The 23241-nt window shown below is 33.6% G+C and overlaps 1 protein-coding gene across 1 annotated transcript; it reads left to right on the top strand.

Annotated features, from left to right (window-relative positions):
- Positions 1-7926: 7926 nt before the first annotated feature.
- On the top strand, positions 7927-8775 carry LOC145064513 (uncharacterized). Its single transcript, XM_079011953.1, has one exon. The coding sequence runs from the start codon at positions 7927-7929 to the stop codon at positions 8773-8775; it is 849 nt and encodes a 282-aa protein (XP_078868079.1).
- Positions 8776-23241: the final 14466 nt, after the last annotated feature.

Here is a 23241-nt window from a genome sequence, read left to right as displayed (position 1 = left end):
CTTCTATTGTAGCAAGAATGAAACAACGCTCATCAAAGCTTTGCTTAAAGTGCATACACTTCTATTGTGGAACTAAAGAATTAAACAATGCTCATCAAATCTTTGCTAAATTGCAAAGGTTACTTCTATTGTGGAATTCATTAAACAATGCTCATCAATGCTTTGCTAAATTGCATAGACTTCCAATGTGGAACTCAAGAATGAAATAATGCTCATCAAAGCTTTGCTTAATTGCATAGACTTCGTGGAACTAATAAATCAAACAATGCTCATCAAAGCTTTTCTTATATTGCGTATACTTCTAATGTGGAACTCAAGAATTAAACGATGCTCATTATAGCTTTGCTACATTGGATACACTTCTATTGTGGAACTCAAGTATTAAGCAATGCGCATCAAAGCACTGCAAGTTACATAGACTTCTATTATGGAACTCATGAATTAAACAATCCTCGTCAAAGTTTTGCTTAAATTGTATCGAATTCAATTGTGGAACTCAAGAATTAAACAATGCTCATCAAAGCTTTGCTTAAATTGCATAGAACTCTATTGTGGAACTCAAGAATGAAACAATGCTCATCAAAGCCTTGTTTAAATTGCATAGACTTCTATTGTGGAACTCAAGAACAAAACAATGCTCATCAAAACTATGCTAAATTACGAAGGCTACTTCTATTGTGTAACTCTAGAATTAAACAGTGCTCATGAAAGCATTGCTAGATTGCATAGACTTCTAATGTGGAACTCAAGAATGAAACAATGCTCATCAAAACTATGGTAAATTAAGAAGCCTTGTTTAAATTGCATAGACTTCTATTGTGGAACTCAAGAATATAGCAATGCTCATCAAAACTATGCTAAATTACAAAGGCTACTTCTATTGTGCAACTCTTGAATTAACCAATGCTCATCAAAACTATGCTAAATTACGAAGGCTACTTCTATTGTGCAACTCTAGAATTAAACAATGCTCATCAAAGCATTTCTAAATTGCATAGACTTATAATGTGGAACTCAAGAATGAAACAATGCTCATCAAAGCTTTTCTATAATTGCACTGACTTTTATTATGGAACTCAAGAATTAAACAAGGCTCATCAAACTTATACTAAATTACGAAGGCTACTTCTATTGTGCAACTCTAGAATTAAACAATGCTCATCAAAACATTCTTAAATTCCATAGACTTCTATTGTGGAACACAAGAATGAAGCAATGCTCATCAAAGCTTTGATTAAATTGCACAGACTTTTATTGTGGAACACAAGAATTAAACAACGGTCATCAAAGCTTTGCTAAATTGCGAAGACTACTTCTATTGTGGAACCCAAGAATTAAACTATATTCATCAAATCTTTGCTAAATTGCATAGACTTATAATGTGGAACTCAAGAATGAAACAATCCTTATCAAAGCTTTGTTAAAAGTGTATACATTTCTATTGTTGAGCTCAACAATTAAACAATGCTCATTAATGCTTTGTTAAATTGCATAGACCTCTAATGTGGAACCCAAGAATGAAACAATGCTCGTCAAAGCTTTGCTAAATTGCAAAGACTTCTATTGTGGAACTCAAGAATCAAACACTGTTCATCAAAGACTTGCTTAAATTGCATAGACTTCTATTGTGGAACTCAAGAATTAAACGATGCTTATCAAAGCTTTGGTAAATTGCATAGACTTCTATTATGGAACTCAAGTATTAAACAATGATCATCAAAGCTTTGCAAAGTTACATATACTTCTATTGTGGAACTCAAGATTGAAACAATCCTCATCAATGATTTGCTTAAATTGCATAGAATTCTATTGTGGAACACAAGATCTAAACAATGCTCATCAAAGCGTTGCTAAATTGCGTAGACTTCTATTGTGGAACTCGAAAATTAAACAATGCACACAAATCTTTTCTTAAATTGCATAGACTTCTATTGTGGAACTCAAGAGATAAACAATACTCATCAAAGCTTTGCTATATTGCATAGACTTCTATTGTAGCAAGAATGAAACAACGCTCATCAAAGCTTTGCTTAAAGTGCATACACTTCTATTGTGGAACTAAAGAATTAAACAATGCTCATCAAATCTTTGCTAAATTGCAAAGGTAACTTCTATTGTGGAATTCATTAAAGAATGCTCATCAATGCTTTGCTAAATTGCATAGACTTCCAATGTGGAACTCAAGAATGAAATAATGCTCATCAAAGCTTTGCTAAATTGCATAGACTTCGTGGAACTAATAAATCAAACAATGCTCATCAAAGCTTTTCTTATATTGCGTATACTTCTAATGTGGAACTCAAGAATTAAACGATGCTCATTATAGCTTTGCTACATTGGATACACTTCTATTGTGGAACTCAAGTATTAAGGAATGCGCATCAAAGCATTGCAAGTTACATAGACTTCTATTATGGAACTCATGAATTAAACAATCCTCGTCAAAGTTTTGCTTAAATTGCATCGAATTCAATTGTAGAACTCAAGAATTAAACAATGCTCATCAAAGCTTTGCTTAAATTGCATAGAACTCTATTGTGGAACTCAAGAATGAAACAATGCTCATCAAAGCCTTGTTTAAATTGCATAGACTTCTATTGTGGAACTCAAGAACAAGACAATGCTCATCAAAACTATGCTAAATTACGAAGGCTACTTCTATTGTGCAACTCTAGAATTAAACAGTGCTCATCAAAGCATTGCTAGATTGCATAGACTTCTAATGTGGAACTCAAGAATGAAACAATGCTCATCAAAACTATGGTAAATTAAGAAGCCTTGTTTAAATTGCATAGACTTCTATTGTGGAACTCAAGAATATAGCAATGCTCATCAAAACTATGCTAAATTACAAAGGCTACTTCTATTGTGCAACTCTTGAATTAACCAATGCTCATCAAAACTATGCTAAATTACGAAGGCTACTTCTATTGTGCAACTCTAGAATTAAACAATGCTCATCAAAGCATTTCTAAATTGCATAGACTTACAATGTGGAACTCAAGAATGAAACAATGCTCATCAAAGCTTTTCTATAATTGCACTGACTTTTATTATGGAACTCAAGAATTAAACAAGGCTCATCAAACTTATACTAAATTACGAAGGCTACTTCTATTGTGCAACTCTAGAATTAAACAATGCTCATCAAAACATTCTTAAATTCCATAGACTTCTATTGTGGAACACAAGAATGAAGCAATGCTCATCAAAGCTTTGATTAAATTGCACAGACTTTTATTGTGGAACACAAGAATTAAACAACGGTCATCAAAGCTTTGCTAAATTGCGAAGACTACTTCTGTTGTGGAACCCAAGAATTAAACTATGCTCATCAAAGCTTTGCTAAATTGCATAGACTTATAATGTGGAACTCAAGAATGAAACAATCCTCATCAAAGCTTTGTTTAAAGTGTATACATTTCTATTGTTGAGCTCAACAATTAAACAATGCTCATCAATGCTTTGTTAAATTGCATAGACCTCTAATGTGGAACCCAAGAATGAAACAATGCTCGTCAAAGCTTTGCTAAATTGCAAAGACTTCTATTGTGGAACTCAAGAATCAAACACTGTTCATCAAAGACTTGCTTAAATTGCATAGACTTCTATTGTGGAACTCAAGAATTAAACGATGCTTATCAAAGCTTTGGTAAATTGCATAGACTTCTATTATGGAACTCAAGTATTAAACAATGATCATCAAAGCTTTGCTAAGTTACATATACTTCTATTGTGGAACTCAAGATTTAAACAATCCTCATCAATGATTTGCTTAAATTGCATAGAATTCTATTATGGAACACAAGATCTAAACAATGCTCATCAAAGCATTGCTAAATTGCGTTGACTTCTATTGTGGAACTAGAAAATTAGACAATGCACACAAAACTTTGCTAAAATTGCATAGACTTCTATTGTGGAACTCAAGAGATAAACAATACTCATCAAAGCTTTGCTATATTGCATAGACTTCTATTGTAGCAAGAATGAAACAACGCTCATCAAAGCTTTGCTTAAAGTGCATACACTTCTATTGTGGAACTAAAGAATTAAACAATGCTCATCAAATCTTTGCTAAATTGCAAAGGTTACTTCTATTGTGGAATTCATTAAACAATGCTCATCAATGCTTTGCTAAATTGAATAGACTTCCAATGTGGAACTCAAGAATGAAATAATGCTCATCAAAGCTTTGCTTAATTGCATAGACTTCGTGGAACTAATAAATCAAACAATGCTCATCAAAGCTTTTCTTATATTGCGTATACTTCTAATGTGGAACTCAAGAATTAAACGATGCTCATTATAGCTTTGCTACATTGGATACACTTCTATTGTGGAACTCAAGTATTAAGCAATGCGCATCAAAGCATTGCAAGTTACATAGACTTCTATTATGGAACTCATGAATTAAACAATCCTCGTCAAAGTTTTGCTTAAATTGCATCGAATTCAATTGTGGAACTCAAGAATTAAACAATGCTCATCAAAGCTTTGCTTAAATTTCATAGAACTCTATTGTGGAACTCAAGAATGAAACAATGCTCATCAAAGCCTTGTTTAAATTGCATAGACTTCTATTGTGGAACTCAAGAACAAAACAATGCTCATCAAAACTATGCTAAATTACGAAGGCTACTTCTATTGTGCAACTCTAGAATTAAACAGTGCTCATCAAAGCATTGCTAGATTGCATAGACTTCTAATGTGGAACTCAAGAATGAAACAATGCTTATCAAAACTATGGTAAATTAAGAAGCCTTGTTTAAATTGCATAGACTTCTACTGTGGAACTCAAGAATATAGCAATGCTCATCAAAACTATGCTAATTACAAAGGCTACTTCTATTGTGCAACTCTTGAATTAACCAATGCTCATCAAAACTATGCTAAATTACGAAGGCTACTTCTATTGTGCAACTCTAGAATTAAACAATGCTCATCAAAGCATTTCTAAATTGCATAGACTTACAATGTGGAACTCAAGAATGAAACAATGCTCATCAAAGCTTTTCTATAATTGCACTGACTTTTATTATGGAACTCAAGAATTAAACAAGGCTCATCAAACTTATACTGAATTACGAAGGCTACTTCTATTGTGCCACTCTAGAATTAAACAATGCTCATCAAAACATTCTTAAATTCCATAGACTTCTATTGTGGAACACAAGAATGAAGCAATGCTCATCAAAGCTTTTATTAAATTGCACAGACTTTTATTGTGGAACACAAGAATTAAACAATGCTATCGGCGCTGCTTTTCCGACGATTTTCTTTTAATTGGTGAAGCAATATCTTTCATTATTCCGTTGATTTAATGGGAGCATCTTCCAAATCGGATAGATTGAAGGACGTGAAGGTTAAACCTCCGGATAAAAGTGCTGCAGTTCGTTATACAAAAACTGAAATGGAGGTGAATGATCTTGTTCCTCCTGGGGTAATTGAACAATCATCTACCACGATCTATAAAGCTCGACGCAAACCAAGTGTGACTGGAGCTGTTGTATCTGGGATTAGCAAAGCTGGATGGAAAATGGAGGGGAAATCTTTTAGGATTAAGAACAAAGCTAGGAAGAAGGTGGATAAATTAGCTCCGATGGATACGGAAGAATCCTTCAATGATGATGGTTCAGAGGAGGAAACGGAAGAAGAATCGGAGTCTGTCTCAGTTTGGGAGTCGGATTCTAACATTTCTATTCCTGGGTCTGAAGGAAAGGAGAAGGAATTGAAGAAAGGGTTGTCTGGTGATTCTAAAAAGGTAAGTTCTCATGTTGTTTCTATCCCAACTGGTAATACTGCTAATTTGATGAGGAATTGGGATGGGTTGATGATGAGTAATGAAGGTTTGAGTCCAATCTCTGAATTGAAGAATGTTATTAGTGAAATGGTTAATGTGAACCCTACCATAACAGTGATGGAGAATAAAATTCAGAATAAATCTAATAGGGAAGATAATGAAGTTGTGAAGATTATAACTGATGGGGAGAAAAGGGCTAATAATAATGAAGATTTCATTCCAGGAATTGGATTTCAGTTTCTGAGTGAATTGAAGGAAGAAGGACAGGTGGGAAAGGGAGTTGTGAAGACTATGGGGAAAGATTTAGATAGTGAGAAGTATCAGAAAATGGATGTTGATATGTCAAATTTGGAAAAGAAAGACAAGGAGATAGAAGGTAATACTGATGATGATGAGAATACTGACGAGGAAGGGGATAATGATTCAAGTGAGGATGATACTAGTGGGGATGAGGAAATTGAAATAGAAAAAGAGGTTAATGCTAAGAGTAATATGGATACTAGCTGCAATGAGAAGTCAGGTACTGTTATTAATAGCATTAATTTACTTCCTTCTATTTTAGGAAATGCTATGATTAGCAATAAGGAGGAAGGAGAATTGCAGGGGAATGTGATGAACTCTTATGCTGGTGTGTTAAAGGGTAATAGACATAAGGGAAAGATTGATGTTAGATATATTCCAGGGGAGAAAGGGGAAGAGGATGGTCCTGTTATAATTCCAATAGAGAATCTGAAGAATGCAAGTATTCCTTTTACTAATACTCTTTATGGTTATATGATTGACAAGAAGTTGGCGTTTCCTGTAATTCAGAAAGAAGTTAGAAGATTGTGGAAGAATGTGGGTTTGGAAGAGGTTTTCATGAACAGTAAAGGTTTTTTCTTCTTTAAATTCAATGATGAAAAGGGGATGTTATCTGTTTTGGAGGGTAGTCCTTGGTTAATGTTTAATAATATGCCTTTATTTCTTCAACGATGGAGGCCTGGTTTGACATTAACTAAGAACAAGCATGATAAAATTCCTGTTTGGATTAAAATATTTGATTTGCCCTTGGAAGTTTGGAGTGGTGAAAACTTATGTAGAATTGCTAGTAAGATAGGTATTCCTTTGGCTTTTGATTCCTTTACTGAGGAAATGTGTTTGGAACATAAAGGAAGGAATGCTTATGCTAGAATTCTTGTTGAAATGGCAGCTGGGAAGGAATGGAGAAAAAAGATTGATATAGCTACTTGGGATTTTGTCTCTAATTCTGCTGTGATTCAAAGTTTTGATGTTGAGTATGCTTGGATTCCTTCTAGATGTAATCATTGTAAAGTCTATGGGCATGTGGATAAAGTTTGTGCTGCAGCTATGAATGTTGTGAAGGAGGATAATAATGGAGAAGTGAGAAATTTAAAGAATAATAAAGGGAAGGAAGTTGTTAATGGGGATGGTTTTACAGAAGTTAAATATAAAAAGGTTAAGGGTAATAATGATGGTGAAGGCACTAGCAAGTCTCAAGAGGGTTATAATCAATTGAATAATATGAAGAATAATGGGAAGAAGGGGAATTGGAAAAGGGGTATTTTCTCTAAAGGCAATAATGGGAACAGAGGTGGAAATGGTAAAGGGCAAATTTGGAATTGGAGTAATAAAGGAGTAAGTCACTGGAATTTAGAAAAGAACAGAAATTTCGAGAAATTTGTTAATGGGCAGGATGTTATAGGTAGTCGGGGGTTAAAGGAAAATAATAAACAGGAGGCTGTAGTTAAAAAGGATAATAAGGCAGAGATGGGCAATTTTAGTCTTGGTAGTGTGAATATAACAGGGAAGGGATTAAGTAATAAAAATAGTTTTGAAATCTTGGGAGAGATTGAAGAGGAAGTTTTGGATAAAATGGAAGAGGATGATAAGATTGTGAAGGTAGTTGCTAATCAAATTGTTGATAGTGGTGATGCTGGATTGGTTTCTAATGAAAACAAGAATAACAAGTTGATTTCTTCAATTAAGGGAGAGGAGAAGAAGAAAGGAAATGAAAGTAATAAAGTGAATAAAGATAAATTGGAGTCGGATAATAATAGCAGTAAGATGGGGAGTTCTCAGGCATTTGAGGAGGTAAATGCCAAAAATTCTATAATTTCCCAATGATGTCGATTGGTGTTTGGAATATCAGAGGGCTGAATAAAGCTGTTAAGCAAAAAGAGGTTATTGATGTTATTAAGGATAATAATCTGGGGATATGTGCTGTGGTTGAAACCCATGTTAATTGTTTAAATTTAAAGAATGTGTGTTGCAGAACCTTTGGGAACTGGGATTGGATTTCAAATAGCAGTTCCTGTGAAGTTGGTACGAGAATAATTGTTGGATGGGATCCAAAATTATTTGAAATTATGGTCATTTCTCAATCAAAACAAGTGATCCATTGTTGTGTTAAATTCATTGATTCTGGTTATAGTATGTTTCTTTCATTCATCTATGCTGCTTCTAAATATATTGAAAGAAGGGTATTATGGGAAGATTTGAAAAAATTTAGCATAACTGTGAAAAATGAAGCTTGGTGTTTATTGGGTGATTTTAATGTTGCTTTAAAAGAGTCTGATTATTCAGAAGGGTGTTCTAAAATGCTGAAGGGTGTTGATGAATTTTCTGAGTGTATCAATTTCATTGAAGTCGAAGACTTGAATAGTACAGGGTTTCAATTCACTTGGAATAAATCTCCTGCTGGTAATAAAGGTATTCTGAAGAAATTGGATAGGGTCATGGCTAATTTGAAGTTCATGACTGATCAGCCTCTCGCGCATGCTGTTTTCAAACCTTACAGAATCTCTGATCATTGTCCAGCTGTTTTAATAATGCCGAACTGTAAATTGAGAAGGAAATCTTCTTTCAGATTTGCCAATTTTATTTCGGATAAAGATGAATTTTTGCCTATGGTTAAGCATATTTGGTCTACAAATATTGAAGGTTTTTTATGTTCAAAATCACTCAAAAGCTGAAATTGTTGAAAAAAAGTTGTAGACAGATGTGTAACAAATTCAGAGGTTCGGGATTGAAAATTAAAGAATTGAGGAAGGAATTGGGGAATATTCAAATAAAAATTGATCAAGAGCCTTATATTGCTAAATTTAGGGAGGAGCATGCTAATATTCTTTTTGAATATAATGTTGCTTGTAATGATGAAGAAAAGCTGCTTTCCCAAAGAGCTAAGATCAAATGGTTAGTTGAGGGGGATAATAATACGAAGTATTTTCACAATTGTTTGAAAAGCAGGAATAACAGGAATCGTATTTTGATGGTGCTTGATGAGGATGGAAGATGGGTTAGGGGGAACATGATGAAGGAAAATTTTGTTAATCATTTTAAGAATTTCTTGGGATGTGAAGAGGACACAGATTTAGCTATTCTTGATGAAGTTTCTTTTCATAATAAGTTGGATAGAAATGTGGCTATGAATATGATAAGGGTTGTTACCGATGAAGAAGTTAAAGTGGCTATGTTCGATATTGCTGATAACCATGCCCCTGGACCTGATGGGTTTTCTTCTAAATTTTTTAAGAGTGCTTGGAATATTGTTGGAAATGATATATGCAAAGCAGTGAGGGAATTCTTCTGGACAGGGAAATTATTGAAGGGTATTAATGCCACTAGGATTGTGCTGGTCCCTAAAGTGGATTGTCCTAGAAAAGTGACTGATTTTAGGCCTATTGCTTGTTGCAACACTTTTTATAAGTGTATCAGTAAGATAATTGTTAACAGAATAAGGAGCAATTTAGGTGATATTGTTAGCAAGAATCAATCTGCCTTTATTCAAGGGAGATCAATTCTTGATAATATTCTGCTTGCTCAAGAATTGATGGTGGGGTATAAAAATAAGAAAGGAAAGCCAAAATGCACCTTAAAGATTGATATACAAAAGGCGTATGACACTGTGGATTGGAAATTTCTTAAGAGAATTCTGTTGGAATTTGGATTTCATCCGATCATGGTTAATTGGATCATGGCATGTACTTCTTCTCCTTGGTTCATGCTGAACTTTAATGGAGAAGATCATGGATATTTTGAAGGAAAAAGGGGGCTGAGACAAGGAGATCCTTTGTCTCCTTAAGTGTTCACATTGGTTATGGAGGTTTTCAATTTATTATTGCTGAAGAAAATAGATGGTAGCAACAGTTTTAATTATCATTGCAAATGTGAAAATCAGAAAATTACTCATTTATGTTTTGCAGATGATTTACTTGTGTTTGCTTATGGTAATGGGAATTCTGCGAGAGTGTTAAAGTCTGCTCTTGATGACTTTAAAACTATTTCGGGGCTGAAAGCTAGTATGGAGAAGAGTCAGATTTTTTTTAGTTGTGTGAAGCCAAACATGAGAAGGATTATTTTGGGTATTTTACCTTTTGATATTGGTAAAATACCTTTTAAATATCTGGGAATACCAATGTGTGTGAATACTCTATTCAAAAAGGACTGTCAAGCTCTTGTCGATAAGATCAAATTGAAAGTTTATAATTGGAAAAATAAGATCCTTTCCTTTGCTGGAAGATTACAGCTCATAAATTCTGTTTTGGCTTCAACTCATATTTATTGGGCTTCTATTTTTAAAATTCCTATTGCTACTATTAAGGAGATTGAATCGATTTGTAGAAGTTTTCTGTGGGCTAAAGGAGAACCAGTCAAAGGGAAAGCCAAGATCAAATGGAGTGATGTTTGTAAACCAAAGATAAATGGAGGTCTTGGAATTAAGAACTTGAGATTCTGGAATGATGCTTTGTTATCCAAGCATGTTTGGAATTTGATCAATAACAAAAAATCTCTGTGGGTTCAATGGATGAGAGAAAATTATATTGGTAAAAGGAATTTTTGGGATATATGGCAAAAGAAAAGTATGAATTGGACTTGGAAGAGATTTTTGGAATTGAGGAAAATTATGAGACCTCATGTTGCTTCATGTATTGGAGATGGTAGGAATACTTCATTGTGGCATGATTGGTGGCACCCAATTGGTATTTTAAGTACAATTATTGCTAGGAGGGATTGGATTAGAAATGGCTTTAATGATGAATCTTTAGTCAGTGATGTTATGACAAATGATTCTTACACCTGGCCTGCTGATTGGGTAAATAAGTTTCCTGGATTGATTGATGGGCCCATGTTTTGCAATATTGGAAATAATAGGGATATGATTGTTTGGAGGGATATGAAAGGCATGAGTAAAAAATTTTCTTGTAAGCAAGTTTGGAGAGATATTAATAACTTTGGAGACAATGTTAGCTGGGCGAACTGTGTTTGGTATAGGAATTGTATTCCCAGGAATGCCTTTATCTTGTGGCTTGCTGTGCTGAATAGATTAAAGACTCAAGATCGAGTTAAAATTTGGGAGAAGTCAGGTTCATTGCTATGTCCTTTCTGTTTTACCATTTCTGATTCGCATGACCATCTTTTCTTTCAATGTGAGTTCTCAAATGCTATTTGGAATCATTGTTGTTCCAAGTCTGGGATTGATGTTTATTATTCCAATTGGAATGATTTAGTTCTTAAAATTAGTTCTGGATTAAAGTCTAGAACTGTTGAGAATTTGATCAAAAAATGGGTGTTGGCTAGTTGTGTTTATCATATTTGGAAAGAAAGAAATTTAAGAATTTTTTGTAAGTTGAGAAATTCGGATAAAGGAGTGATTTTTTGTATTGAGAATGAAATTAAATTGAAGTTGATAGGGTTGAGGAAAATGAATATCATGGTCAGTGAGGAAGTGTTACAGACCTGGGGTATATTTGGAAGTAATTTTTTGTAATAAATGAAGGACTATATCTGGGCTTTCGGTGATGATTCTTTCAGGTTAGACATTTGGGTTAATATGGGATTGAGGGTTAGTTTGGCTGCCTTTATGAGAGATTTGTATTGGGGGTATTTTCGGAAAGGCAGAATTAAAGGAATTGATGATTTTCAAGGAATTGACGGATTATTTCACTGGATTAAGAGCTTGCTCTTGATTTATGTGATTTGTACCTTTGGGATTTTGTATTTGGATATGATCTTTTTTGAGATTATTCAAATGGAAAATCCTAGACATGTGATTGATGCCATGTCGAGTCTGCAACTGGTTCTAATTCTTTGGTGGATTTGGTGCTTCTTTTATTTCTTGTTTTGTGAATGCAGGATGTTCTATCTGCTGTTGATTGTCAATATTGCTGAAGTTGGGTTTACACATAGCAGGAGGTTCAATTTGAGGAGTTATATTGTGAGGATAAAGGATATTAGATGGAGTAACAGAGAGTGGATACAAGAGCTGATTGGTAGGAGAAAATGCTGGACTAATATCATGAAGGTGTTGCAGTGGAATTTGGTTAATGTAAAGGACAAGGATTGCGACAGGAGATTTGGGACTAATTGTCGTGAGGGGCTTTCCTGTTTTCTTTTTGATGTTATGTTTATTTGTGGTTTAGTTTATTGGGATTTACTTGTTTTTTGTAGTTTGTGGGTTTTGAACTTGAGGTTTTTTTTTCTTAAAGGTTAGCTTATGGATTAAGGGTTTTTTTAAGGGCCTTACCCCTTGCTTTGGTTTCTTTTTATTTTGGAGGTTTGGTTGGAGCAAGGGGGTGAAGTTACCTTTTTTCCCTCTTTCAATAAGTTTTTGGGCTACCTTTAAGGAATTTAGGGTGTTTTGGGGTTGTGAGTGGTTATTTCTTCTTATTAGGAAATGGTTTGGTAGTTGGTTATGGATAGGATGGTTATATTTGTATTTTGGTTGATTTTTTGTTCCTTGTATTCTTTTATTCTTTTTAATAAAGTTTGCTGAGCTTTGGCTCTTTTCAAAAAAAAAGAATTAAACAATCGTCATCAAAGCTTTGCTAAATTGCGAAGACTACTTCTATTGTGGAACCCAAGAATTAAACTATGCTCATCAAAGCTTTGCTAAATTGCATAGACTTATAATGTGGAACTCAAGAATGAAACAATCCTCATCAAAGCTTTGTTTAAAGTGTATACATTTCTATTGTTGAGCTCAACAATTAAACAATGCTCATCAATGCTTTGTTATATTGCATAGACCTCTAATGTGGAACCCAAGAATGAAACAATGCTCGTCAAAGCTTTGCTAAATTGCAAAGACTTCTATTATGGAACTCAAGAATTAAACACTGTTCATCAAAGACTTGCTTAAATTGCATAGACTTCTATTGTGGAACTCAAGAATTAAACGATGCTTATCAAAGCTTTGGTAAATTGCATAGACTTCTATTATGGAACTCAAGTATTAAACAATGATCATCAAAGCTTTGCTAAGTTACATATACTTCTATTGTGGAACTCAAGATTTAAACAATCCTCATCAATGATTTGCTTAAATTGCATAGAATTCTATTGTGGAACACAAGATCTAAACAATGCTCATCAAAGCGTTGCTAAATTGCGTAGACTTCTATTGTGGAACTCGAAAATTAAACAATGCACACAAAGCTTTGCTTAAATTGCATAGACTTCTATTGTGGAACTCAAGAGATAAACAATACTCATCAAAGCTTTGCTATATTGCATAGACTTCTATTGTAGCAAGAATGAAACAACGCTCATCAAAGCTTTGCTTAAAGTGCATACACTTCTATTGTGGAACTAAAGAATTAAACAATGCTCATCAAATCTTTGCTAAATTGCAAAGGTTACTTCTATTGTGGAATTCATTAAACAATGCTCATCAATGCTTTGCTAAATTGCATAGACTTCCAATGTGGAACTCAAGAATGAAATAATGCTCATCAAAGCTTTGCTAAATTGCATAGACTTCGTGGAACTAATAAATCAAACAATGCTCATCAAAGCTTTTCTTATATTGCGTATACTTCTAATGTGGAACTCAAGAATTAAACGATGCTCATTATAGCTTTCCTACATTGGATACACTTCTATTGTGGAACTCAAGTATTAAGCAATGCGCATCAAAGCATTGCAAGTTACATAGACTTCTATTATGGAACTCATGAATTAAACAATCCTCGTCAAAGTTTTGCTTAAATTGCATCAAATTCAATTGTGGAACTCAAGAATTAAACAATGCTCATCAAAGATTTGCTTAAATTGCATAGAACTCTATTGTGGAACTCAAGAATGAAACAATGCTCATCAAAGCCTTGTTTAAATTGCATAGACTTCTATTGTGGAACTCAAGAACAAAACAATGCTCATCAAAACTATGCTAAATTACGAAGGCTACTTCTATTGTGCAACTCTAGAATTAAACAGTGCTCATCAAAGCATTGCTAGATTGCATAGACTTCTAATGTGGAACTCAAGAATGAAACAATGCTTATCAAAACTATGGTAAATTAAGAAGCCTTGTTTAAATTGCATAGACTTCTATTGTGGAACTCAAGAATATAGCAATGCTCATCAAAACTATGCTAAATTACAAAGGCTACTTCTATTGTGCAACTCTTGAATTAACCAATGCTCATCAAAACTATGCTAAATTACGAAGGCTACTTCTATTGTGCAACTCTAGAATTAAACAATGCTCATCAAAGCATTTCTAAATTGCATAGACTTATAATGTGGAACTCAAGAATGAAACAATGCTCATCAAAGCTTTTCTATAATTGCACTGACTTTTATTATGGAACTCAAGAATTAAACAAGGCTCATCAAACTTATACTAAATTACGAAGGCTACTTCTATTGTGCAACTCTAGAATTAAACAATGCTCATCAAAACATTCTTAAATTCCATAGACTTCTATTGTGGAACACAAGAATGAAGCAATGCTCATCAAAGCTTTGATTAAATTGCACAGACTTTTATTGTGGAACACAAGAATTAAACAACGGTCATCAAAGCTTTGCTAAATTGCGAAGACTACTTCTGTTGTGGAACCCAAGAATTAAACTATGCTCATCAAAGCTTTGCTAAATTGCATAGACTTATAATGTGGAACTCAAGAATGAAACAGTCCTCATCAAAGCTTTGTTTAAAGTGTATACATTTCTATTGTTGAGCTCAACAATTAAACAATGCTCATCAATGCTTTGTTAAATTGCATAGACCTCTAATGTGGAACCCAAGAATGAAACAATGCTCGTCAAAGCTTTGCTAAATTGCAAAGACTTCTATTGTGGAACTCAAGAATCAAACACTGTTCATCAAAGACTTGCTTAAATTGCATAGACTTCTATTGTGGAACTCAAGAATTAAACGATGCTTATCAAAGCTTTGGTAAATTGCATAGACTTCTATTATGGAACTCAAGTATTAAACAATGATCATCAAAGCTTTGCTAAGTTACATATACTTCTATTGTGGAACTCAAGATTTAAACAATCCTCATCAATGATTTGCTTAAATTGCATAGAATTCTATTGTGGAACACAAGATCTAAACAATGCTCATCAAAGCTGATGTGATCTCACCCGAAAACTAGGTTTGAACACACTTTGCCCGATCGTTCTATTGGTTGCTGTAACGTGATGGTGGAAACCGCGACCCATTGCCTATAAAGAGACAAGAACCTTGGTATAGAAACGCCACAACCAACCCACCAAGTTGATTGATAAGTTTTGAACGCCACAAGTTTCATAACTTGATAAGTTCCTAATGTTCCAAAAAGAACTACAAAGAGTATAAAACTCACATTGTTTTTATTCCAAAATTGATTGATCAAAATGAGAACATAAGCAACCTATTTATATGCGATCTGGAGACACCTCAAAAGTCATGAATTAAAGATGCAACTTTAATTCATTCAACTTTAAGGCATTAAATTCCATGACTTAAAACTATGAATCTAGACATACTTATGAGACGGGTTCAAGTAACATATGACTCTTACAACTCCTACTCACTTATGTAGGAGAATAAAAACGAAAATTACATAATTAAATTATAAAAATTCGAAATGGGCTGGTTAATGGCTCTTATTGGGTCTTGTAAATCTTTCTTGGACTTGAATTATGGTAATCCAACCTTAATCGGGTCAAATGGGTCTTCATGCACTTTCTTGAGTACAAACTTCTCTAATCAGCCCGTTTAAAGCCTTATTGAATGCTTTATAGCTCGTGCCTTTGCAAGTGGTCCATTTTCACAATGTTATTAGATGAATCATATCAAAAGCGTTGCTAAATTGCATAGACTTCTATTGTGGAACTCGAAAATTAAACAATGCACACAAAGCTTTGCTTAAATTGCATAGACTTCTATTGTGGAACTCAAGAGATAAACAATACTCATCAAAGCTTTGCTATATTGCATAGACTTCTATTGTAGCAAGAATGAAACAACGCTCATCAAAGCTTTGCTTAAAGTGCATACACTTCTATTGTGGAACTAAAGAATTAAACAATGCTCATCAAATCTTTGCTAAATTGCAAAGGTTACTTCTATTGTGGAATTCATTAAACAATGCTCATCAATGCTTTGCTAAATTGCATAGACTTCCAATGTGGAACTCAAGAATGAAATAATGCTCATCAAAGCTTTGCTAAATTGCATAGACTTCGTGGAACTAATAAATCAAACAATGCTCATCAAAGCTTTTCTTATATTGCGTATACTTCTAATGTGGAACTCAAGAATTAAACGATGCTCATTATAGCTTTGCTACATTGGATACACTTCTATTGTGGAACTCAAGTATTAAGCAATGCGCATCAAAGCATTGCAAGTTACATAGACTTCTATTATGGAACTCATGAATTAAACAATCCTCGTCAAAGTTTTGCTTAAATTGCATCGAATTCAATTGTGGAACTCAAGAATTAAACAATGCTCATCAAAGATTTGCTTAAATTGCATAGAACTCTATTGTGGAACTCAAGAATGAAACAATGCTCATCAAAGCCTTGTTTAAATTGCATAGACTTCTATTGTGGAACTCAAGAACAAAACAATGCTCATCAAAACTATGCTAAATTACGAAGGCTACTTCTATTGTGCAACTCTAGAATTAAACAGTGCTCATCAAAGCATTGCTAGATTGCATAGACTTCTAATGTGGAACTCAAGAATGAAACAATGCTCATCAAAACTATGGTAAATTAAGAAGCCTTGTTTAAATTGCATAGACTTCTATTATGGAACTCAAGAATATAGCAATGCTCATCAAAACTATGCTAAATTACAAAGGCTACCTCTATTGTGCAACTCTTGAATTAACCAATGCTCATCAAAACTATGCTAAATTACGAAGGCTACTTCTATTGTGCAACTCTAGAATTAAACAATGCTCATCAAAGCATTTCTAAATTGCATAGACTTATAATGTGGAACTCAAGAATGAAACAATGCTCATCAAAGCTTTTCTATAATTGCACTGACTTTTATTATGGAACTCAAGAATTAAACAAGGCTCATCAAACTTATACTAAATTACGAAGGCTACTTCTATTGTGCAACTCTAGAATTAAACAATGCTCATCAAAACATTCTTAAATTCCATAGACTTCTATTGTGGAACACAAGAATGAAGCAATGCTCATCAAAGCTTTGATTAAATTGCACAGACTTTTATTGTGGAACACAAGAATTAAACAACGGTCATCAAAGCTTTGCTAAATTGCGAAGACTACTTCTGTTGTGGAACCCAAGAATTAAACTATGCTCATCAAAGCTTTGCTAAATTGCATAGACTTATAATGTGGAACTCAAAAATGAAACAATCCTCATCAAAGCTTTGTTTAAAGTGTATACATTTCTATTGTTGAGCTTAACAATTAAACAATGCTCATCAATGCTTTGTTAAATTGCATAGACCTCTAATGTGGAACCCAAGAATGAAACAATGCTCGTCAAAGCTTTGCTAAATTGCAAAGACTTCTATTGTGGAACTCAAGAATCAAACACTGTTCATCAAAGACTTGCTTAAATTGCATAGACTTCTATTGTGGAACTCAAGAATTAAACGATGCTTATCAAAGCTTTGGTAAATTGCATAGACTTCTATTATGGAACTCAAGTATTAAACAATGATCATCAAAGCTTTGCTAAGTTACATATACTTCTATTGTGGAACTCAAGATTTAAACAATCCTCATCAATGATTTGCTTAAATTGCATAGAATTCTATTATGGAACACAAGATCTAAACAATGCTCATCAAAGCATTGCTAAATTGCGTTGACTTCTATTGTGGAACTAGAAAATTAGACAATGCACACAAAGCTTTGCTAAAATTGCATAGACTTCTGTTGTGGAACTCAAGAGATAAACAATACTCATCAAAGCTTTGCTATATTGCATAGACTTCTATTGTAGCAAGAATGAAACAACGCTCATCAAAGCTTTGCTTAAAGTGCATACACTTCTATTGTGGAACTAAAGAATTAAACAATGCTCATCAAATCTTTGCTAAATTGCAAAGGTTACTTCTATTGTGGAATTCATTAAACAATGCTCATCAATGCTTTGCTAAATTGCATAGACTTCCAATGTGGAACTCAAGAATGAAATAATGCTCATCAAAGCTTTGCTAAATTGCATAGACTTCGTGGAACCAATAAATCAAACAATGCTCATCAAAGCTTTTCTTATATTGCGTAGACTTCTAATGTGGAACTCAAGAATTAAACGATGCCCATTATAGCTTTTCTACATTGGATACACTTCTATTGTGGAACTCAAGTATTAAGCAATGCGCATCAAAGCATTGCAAGTTACATAGACTTCTATTATGGAACTCATGAATTAAACAATCCTCGTCAAAGTTTTGCTTAAATTGCATCGAATTCAATTGTGGAACTCAAGAATTAAACAGTGCTCATCAAAGCTTTGCTTAAATTGCATAGAACTCTATTGTGGAACTCAAGAATGAAACAATGCTCATCAAAGCCTTGTTTAAATTGCATAGACTTCTATTGTGGAACTCAAGAACAAAACAATGCTCATCAAAACTATGCTAAATTACGAAGGCTACTTCTATTGTGCAACTCTAGAATTAAATAGTGCTCATCAAAGCATTGCTAGATTGCATAGACTTCTAATGTGGAACTCAAGAATGAAACAATGCTCATCAAAACTATGGTAAATTAAGAAGCCTTGTTTAAATTGCATAGACTTCTATTGTGGAACTCAAGAATATAGCAATGCTCATCAAAACTATGCTAAATTACAAAGGCTACCTCTATTGTGCAACTCTTGAATTAACCAATGCTCATCAAAACTATGCTAAATTACGAAGGCTACTTCTATTGTGCAACTCTAGAATTAAACAATGCTCATCAAAGCATTTCTAAATTGCATAGACTTATAATGTGGAACTCAAGAATGAAACAATGCTCATCAAAGCTTTTCTATAATTGCACTGACTTTTATTATGGAACTCAAGAATTAAACAAGGCTCATCAAACTTATACTAAATTACGAAGGCTACTTCTATTGTGCAACTCTAGAATTAAACAATGCTCATCAAAACATTCTTAAATTCCATAGACTTCTATTGTGGAACACAAGAATGAAGCAATGCTCATCAAAGCTTTGATTAAATTGCACAGACTTTTATTGTGGAACACAAGAATTAAACAACGGTCATCAAAGCTTTGCTAAATTGCGAAGACTACTTCTGTTGTGGAACCCAAGAATTAAACTATGCTCATCAAAGCTTTGCTAAATTGCATAGACTTATAATGTGGAACTCAAAAATGAAACAATCCTCATCAAAGCTTTGTTTAAAGTGTATACATTTCTATTGTTGAGCTTAACAATTAAACAATGCTCATCAATGCTTTGTTAAATTGCATAGACCTCTAATGTGGAACCCAAGAATGAAACAATGCTCGTCAAAGCTTTGCTAAATTGCAAAGACTTCTATTGTGGAACTCAAGAATCAAACACTGTTCATCAAAGACTTGCTTAAATTGCATAGACTTCTATTGTGGAACTCAAGAATTAAACGATGCTTATCAAAGCTTTGGTAAATTGCATAGACTTCTATTATGGAACTCAAGTATTAAACAATGATCATCAAAGCTTTGCTAAGTTACATATACTTCTATTGTGGAACTCAAGATTTAAACAATCCTCATCAATGATTTGCTTAAATTGCATAGAATTCTATTATGGAACACAAGATCTAAACAATGCTCATCAAAGCATTGCTAAATTGCATTGACTTCTATTGTGGAACTAGAAAATTAGACAATGCACACAAAGCTTTGCTAAAATTGCATAGACTTCTGTTGTGGAACTCAAGAGATAAATAATACTCATCAAAGCTTTGCTATATTGCATAGACTTCTATTGTAGCAAGAATGAAACAACGCTCATCAAAGCTTTGCTTAAAGTGCATACACTTCTATTGTGGAACTAAAGAATTAAACAATGCTCATCAAATCTTTGCTAAATTGCAAAGGTTACTTCTATTGTGGAATTCATTAAACAATGCTCATCAATGCTTTGCTAAATTGCATAGACTTCCAATGTGGAACTCAAGAATGAAATAATGCTCATCAAAGCTTTGCTAAATTGCATAGACTTCGTGGAACCAATAAATCAAACAATGCTCATCAAAGCTTTTCTTATATTGCGTAGACTTCTAATGTGGAACTCAAGAATTAAACGATGCCCATTATAGCTTTTCTACATTGGATACACTTCTATTGTGGAACTCAAGTATTAAGCAATGCGCATCAAAGCATTGCAAGTTACATAGACTTCTATTATGGAACTCATGAATTAAACAATCCTCGTCAAAGTTTTGCTTAAATTGCATCGAATTCAATTGTGGAACTCAAGAATTAAACAGTGCTCATCAAAGCTTTGCTTAAATTGCATAGAACTCTATTGTGGAACTCAAGAATGAAACAATGCTCATCAAAGCCTTGTTTAAATTGCATAGACTTCTATTGTGGAACTCAAGAACAAAACAATGCTCATCAAAACTATGCTAAATTACGAAGGCTACTTCTATTGTGCAACTCTAGAATTAAACAATGCTCATCAAAGCATTGCTAGATTGCATAGACTTCTAATGTGGAACTCAAGAATGAAACAATGCTTATCAAAACTATGGTAAATTAAGAAGCCTTGTTTAAATTGCATAGACTTCTATTGTGGAACTCAAGAATATAGCAATGCTCATCAAAACTATGCTAAATTATAAAGGCTACTTCTATTGTGCAACTCTTGAATTAACCAATGCTCATCAAAACTATGCTAAATTACGAAGGCTACTTCTATTGTGCAACTCTAGAATTAAACAATGCTCATCAAAGCATTTCTAAATTGCATAGACTTCCAATGTGGAACTCAAGAATGAAATAATGCTCATCAAAGCTTTGCTAAATTGCATAGACTTCGTGGAACTAATAAATCAAACAATGCTCATCAAAGCTTTTCTTATATTGCGTAGACTTCTAATGTGGAACTCAAGAATTAAACGATGCCCATTATAGCTTTTCTACATTGGATACACTTCTATTGTGGAACTCAAGTATTAAGCAATGCGCATCAAAGCATTGCAAGTTACATAGACTTCTATTATGGAACTCATGAATTAAACAATCCTCGTCAAAGTTTTGCTTAAATTGCATCGAATTCAATTGTGGAACTCAAGAATTAAAGAGTGCTCATCAAAGCTTTGCTTAAATTGCATAGAACTCTATTGTGGAACTCAAGAATGAAACAATGCTCATCAAAGCCTTGTTTAAATTGCATAGACTTCTATTGTGGAACTCAAGAACAAAACAATGCTCATCAAAACTATGCTAAATTACGAAGGCTACTTCTATTGTGCAACTCTAGAATTAAATAGTGCTCATCAAAGCATTGCTAGATTGCATAGACTTCTAATGTGGAACTCAAGAATGAAACAATGCTCATCAAAACTATGGTAAATTAAGAAGCCTTGTTTAAATTGCATAGACTTCTATTGTGGAACTCAAGAATATAGCAATGCTCATCAAAACTATGCTAAATTACAAAGGCTACCTCTATTGTGCAACTCTTGAATTAACCAATGCTCATCAAAACTATGCTAAATTACGAAGGCTACTTCTATTGTGCAACTCTAGAATAAAACAATGCTCATCAAAGCATTTCTAAATTGCATAGACTTATAATGTGGAACTCAAGAATGAAACAATGCTCATCAAAGCTTTTCTATAATTGCACTGACTTTTATTATGGAACTCAAGAATTAAACAAGGCTCATCAAACTTATACTAAATTACGAAGGCTACTTCTATTGTGCAACTCTAGAATTAAACAATGCTCATCAAAACATTCTTAAATTCCATAGACTTCTATTGTGGAACACAAGAATGAAGCAATGCTCATCAAAGCTTTGATTAAATTGCACAGACTTTTATTGTGGAACACAAGAATTAAACAACGGTCATCAAAGCTTTGCTAAATTGCGAAGACTACTTCTGTTGTGGAACCCAAGAATTAAACTATGCTCATCAAAGCTTTGCTAAATTGCATAGACTTATAATGTGGAACTCAAAAATGAAACAATCCTCATCAAAGCTTTGTTTAAAGTGTATACATTTCTATTGTTGAGCTTAACAATTAAACAATGCTCATCAATGCTTTGTTAAATTGCATAGACCTCTAATGTGGAACCCAAGAATGAAACAATGCTCGTCAAAGCTTTGCTAAATTGCAAAGACTTCTATTGTGGAACTCAAGAATCAAACACTGTTCATCAAAGACTTGCTTAAATTGCATAGACTTCTATTGTGGAACTCAAGAATTAAACGATGCTTATCAAAGCTTTGGTAAATTGCATAGACTTCTATTATGGAACTCAAGTATTAAACAATGATCATCAAAGCTTTGCTAAGTTACATATACTTCTATTGTGGAACTCAAGATTTAAACAATCCTCATCAATGATTTGCTTAAATTGCATAGAATTCTATTATGGAACACAAGATCTAAACAATGCTCATCAAAGCATTGCTAAATTGCGTTGACTTCTATTGTGGAACTAGAAAATTAGACAATGCACACAAAGCTTTGCTAAAATTGCATAGACTTCTGTTGTGGAACTCAAGAGATAAACAATACTCATCAAAGCTTTGCTATATTGCATAGACTTCTATTGTAGCAAGAATGAAACAACGCTCATCAAAGCTTTGCTTAAAGTGCATACACTTCTATTGTGGAACTAAAGAATTAAACAATGCTCATCAAATCTTTGCTAAATTGCAAAGGTTACTTCTATTGTGGAATTCATTAAACAATGCTCATCAATGCTTTGCTAAATTGCATAGACTTCCAATGTGGAACTCAAGAATGAAATAATGCTCATCAAAGCTTTGCTAAATTGCATAGACTTCGTGGAACCAATAAATCAAACAATGCTCATCAAAGCTTTTCTTATATTGCGTAGACTTCTAATGTGGAACTCAAGAATTAAACGATGCCCATTATAGCTTTTCTACATTGGATACACTTCTATTGTGGAACTCAAGTATTAAGCAATGCGCATCAAAGCATTGCAAGTTACATAGACTTCTATTATGGAACTCATGAATTA

Source organism: Lactuca serriola, chromosome 1 (genome assembly GCF_051521515.1).
Source record: "Lactuca serriola cultivar US96UC23 chromosome 1, Lser_US96UC23_V15, whole genome shotgun sequence".
Classification (NCBI taxonomy): domain Eukaryota; kingdom Viridiplantae; phylum Streptophyta; class Magnoliopsida; order Asterales; family Asteraceae; genus Lactuca; species Lactuca serriola.
This window is presented reverse-complemented; position numbering and strand designations above follow the sequence as displayed.

What these genes read in the sequence shown, in the direction of transcription:
- LOC145064513 (XM_079011953.1), top strand. Translation starts at nt 7,927, where the DNA reads ATGTCGATTGGTGTTTGGAATATCAGAGGGCTGAATAAAGCTGTTAAG.